This window comes from Crocuta crocuta, unplaced genomic scaffold, assembly GCF_008692635.1.
Source record: "Crocuta crocuta isolate KB4526 unplaced genomic scaffold, BGI_CrCroc_1.0 scaffold248, whole genome shotgun sequence".
NCBI lineage: Eukaryota > Metazoa > Chordata > Mammalia > Carnivora > Hyaenidae > Crocuta > Crocuta crocuta.
This window is the reverse complement of record NW_027532409.1, coordinates 4,676,891-4,679,522: the sequence shown is the minus strand read 5'-3', so window position 1 is coordinate 4,679,522 and position 2,632 is coordinate 4,676,891. Positions and strand designations below refer to the sequence as shown.

Sequence of the window (2,632 nt, the reverse complement as noted above, 5' to 3'; positions counted from 1 at the left end):
GCATGGGTACCGGGTGGGGGTGGGGGGTCCGAGAGAAGCACAAACCTCATAAATCCTGGCAAGCTCAAGGTTAAGAGTAGGAAGACGTGGGGAGAGTGGGCAAGGTGGACTCCCAGAGCTGTGGGGCCCTTGGAGAGTATGCGCTCCAGCCGAGCCCCGGGGGCAGGGATCTGCCCAGAGCCCCCCGGGGAGTGGGGTCTTCCACCGGGACATCGACCCAGGTCCCCTGCCTTCTGTCCCGGGACATCCCGAAGTGCCCAGTGACTGCTGAGAGAGGGCTTTGGCGTGGCTGGTCCCCACTGAAACCTCACGACGACTCCTGTACAGATACTAACTGTCGCTACCCCCACTGTGCAGAAGGGGATGTTCTGAGGCCCCAGGTCGCGGGTGAGCTTCGGCGTTGGGATCTGAACCCGGGGCTGTAGATTCAGGAGCCTGCGCTGGGAGCCACCTCACTCCGCAGCTCAGGGTTTGTTCTCCCTCCCCTCCTCCTTCCCCTCCTAACGTCCCTGTTCTGAGCCTGGGAAGAGACCTGAGGGAGGTGCTCCCTGCGCTCGCAGCAGGACGGACCTCCACCACCAGCAGGAAGGACTGGCGTGAGGAAACCTTGTTATTAGAAACTTCGCCCCCAGAGAGCTTAGGCAGGGAAGAGACCACCCTGTCCCCCTGGAGGACCGTAGGGAGGTTGTCAGCTCCTGGGCTGGGGCAGGTGCGGTGCTTTCTTGGGCCCTTATCTAAAGAAGGATTTCCAGAAATCACACCCAGCTCCAAAGGCGCAGAAGCACTGAGCTCTAGGATCACAGGACTTCTGCGCTGGGAAAGGCCAGCAGGACCCTTGTAGGAGGTGGCTGCTGCAGCAGTGGGGCAGGTAGCCCGTCACAGCCGCTACTACCTCCAGGGTCCCTCAGGGACAGGGATGGGAAACCGCGTCCTGGATGCCACCTGGACGACCCATCACCGCCAGCCCTGAGCTGGTTTTCCATCCCCCATGTCAGGGGGGATCCCAGCTAGGGACTAGGGTGGCCCAAGGTCACACGGCAGGTCAGGTGGGTCCCCGGCTCCCCCTCTCGTCCCTGCTCCATGGGGGGCCCCCTGTCCCTCTTCGCAGTCCCCCCGCTCCCAGCACCTCTTTCCCGGGGCTGCAGCCATGTTGACGCCGTCTCCACATGGACTTGACCCAAGAGTTGGCCGGGTCATGGGCTCCAGCACTTTAGTGCACTGACATCCCGCACTGCGGAAGTGCCCTCCTGGGCCAGGAACCCCCCCACGGCTGCGACCGTCTCTGTGTGTGTGTGTGTGTGTGTGTGTGTGTGTGTGTGCGCGCGCGCGCGCCTGGGTATGGAGTGGGGAGCAGGTAGGAAATTCATCAGACCATTACTCTACTCTCCTTGGCCCTCCCGGATGCACCAAGCGCTGGCAGTGCTGTCTGTGTTTTACAGGAGGGGAAACTGAGAATCAACAAGTGGCCAAAGACCAGGCCTGCAGAACCTGGGGGCTGGAGGCACCTTGGAGCACATGTGTGCTCTCGGCCCAGAGGGTGCTAGAACCTCTTCTCTGGCCCCAGGGCCAAGGAGTCAGCCAGGCGTGGCTTGCTCACCTAGAGGTGTGGCACATAGCAGGCACCCAGCCCCACTAACTGACCGAGGACAAGTGACAGTGGCCCGCTGGTCTAGCACTCTACAGTTTACAACACGCCTTCATGCTCCATTGCTTTATTTGATTCAGGGACACAGGGGTTAATGGTTTTGCCCCAGGGATGAAATTAAGGGCCCCGGGGGGGTACGGCCTGGTGGGGGGGAGGCATGCCAGGCACATCTCACCAGCCCAGGTTCCCTCTCCAAACTGGGGAGAGCCCCTGCCAAGTGTTGCCCCTGCCCCAGCACCGGCCCCCCCATGGCACAGGCGGGACCCGGGAGAGGAGGGAGGCAGGGCAGGCAGGAGCCCGTGAATGGTGGCAGCACTGCCCCTGATACTCACCCTCGGCCATGGTCAGGTGGTGGCGGTGGCTCCTCTGACTGGCGGCAGGACCCTCCAAGTGCGACCACTGAAGGCAAGCACTGCCGAAGCTGGGGAAGACTGTGAACTTATAGCCTGCTTTGGGCGGGCAGGGGGCGGGGACGCGCGGGAAGGCGGGGACCTGGCGGGGCCACCTTTGCCCAGTCTGGGCCCCAGGCTTTCCGCCAGTTAGGGTGCACCCAGGGGCAGGAGCCTATGGGACAGGAGCGGCAGCTGGGCAAGGGCGCCCCCTGGGGGAGCAGACGGAGCTCAAGGCTGCGACGGCAACAGACAGAGATCACAGAATTAGACCAATACACACAGACACTCCTGGACACATCATCAGACTCTGGGTCTGTCACAGACATAGTGACAGGGATGCAAAATCAGATTAAAATCACAGAGACGTGCCCGGACGTTGATACAGCCAGACACACCCACAGACAGGTCTCCATCCAGAGCATAAGCAGATGCCCAGACACACCCAGCTCACCGACACACAGGCAGACCTCACAGACACCCAACCCACACACCACCAGGTGTGGGCACAAAAGCAGATCGGGGCACCCGAAGACACGCAAAACTTCAGAAGCTCTGAGACAGACCCACACGCAGACATGGGCTCGTGCGCAGACAG

General features: G+C 62.0%; 1 protein-coding gene across 1 annotated transcript in view; it reads right to left on the bottom strand.

The window, feature by feature from the left end:
• Nucleotides 1-2,085, bottom strand: part of TGM2 (transglutaminase 2) — a 32,974-nt gene extending 30,889 nt beyond the window's left edge. Inside the window, exon 1 of the mRNA XM_077778829.1 lies at nt 1,978-2,085. Within this exon, the coding sequence (XP_077634955.1) occupies nt 1,978-1,987 (10 nt within the window). The 5' untranslated portion in view covers nt 1,988-2,085. The remainder of the gene's footprint in view (nt 1-1,977) is intronic.
• Nucleotides 2,086-2,632: the final 547 nt, after the last annotated feature.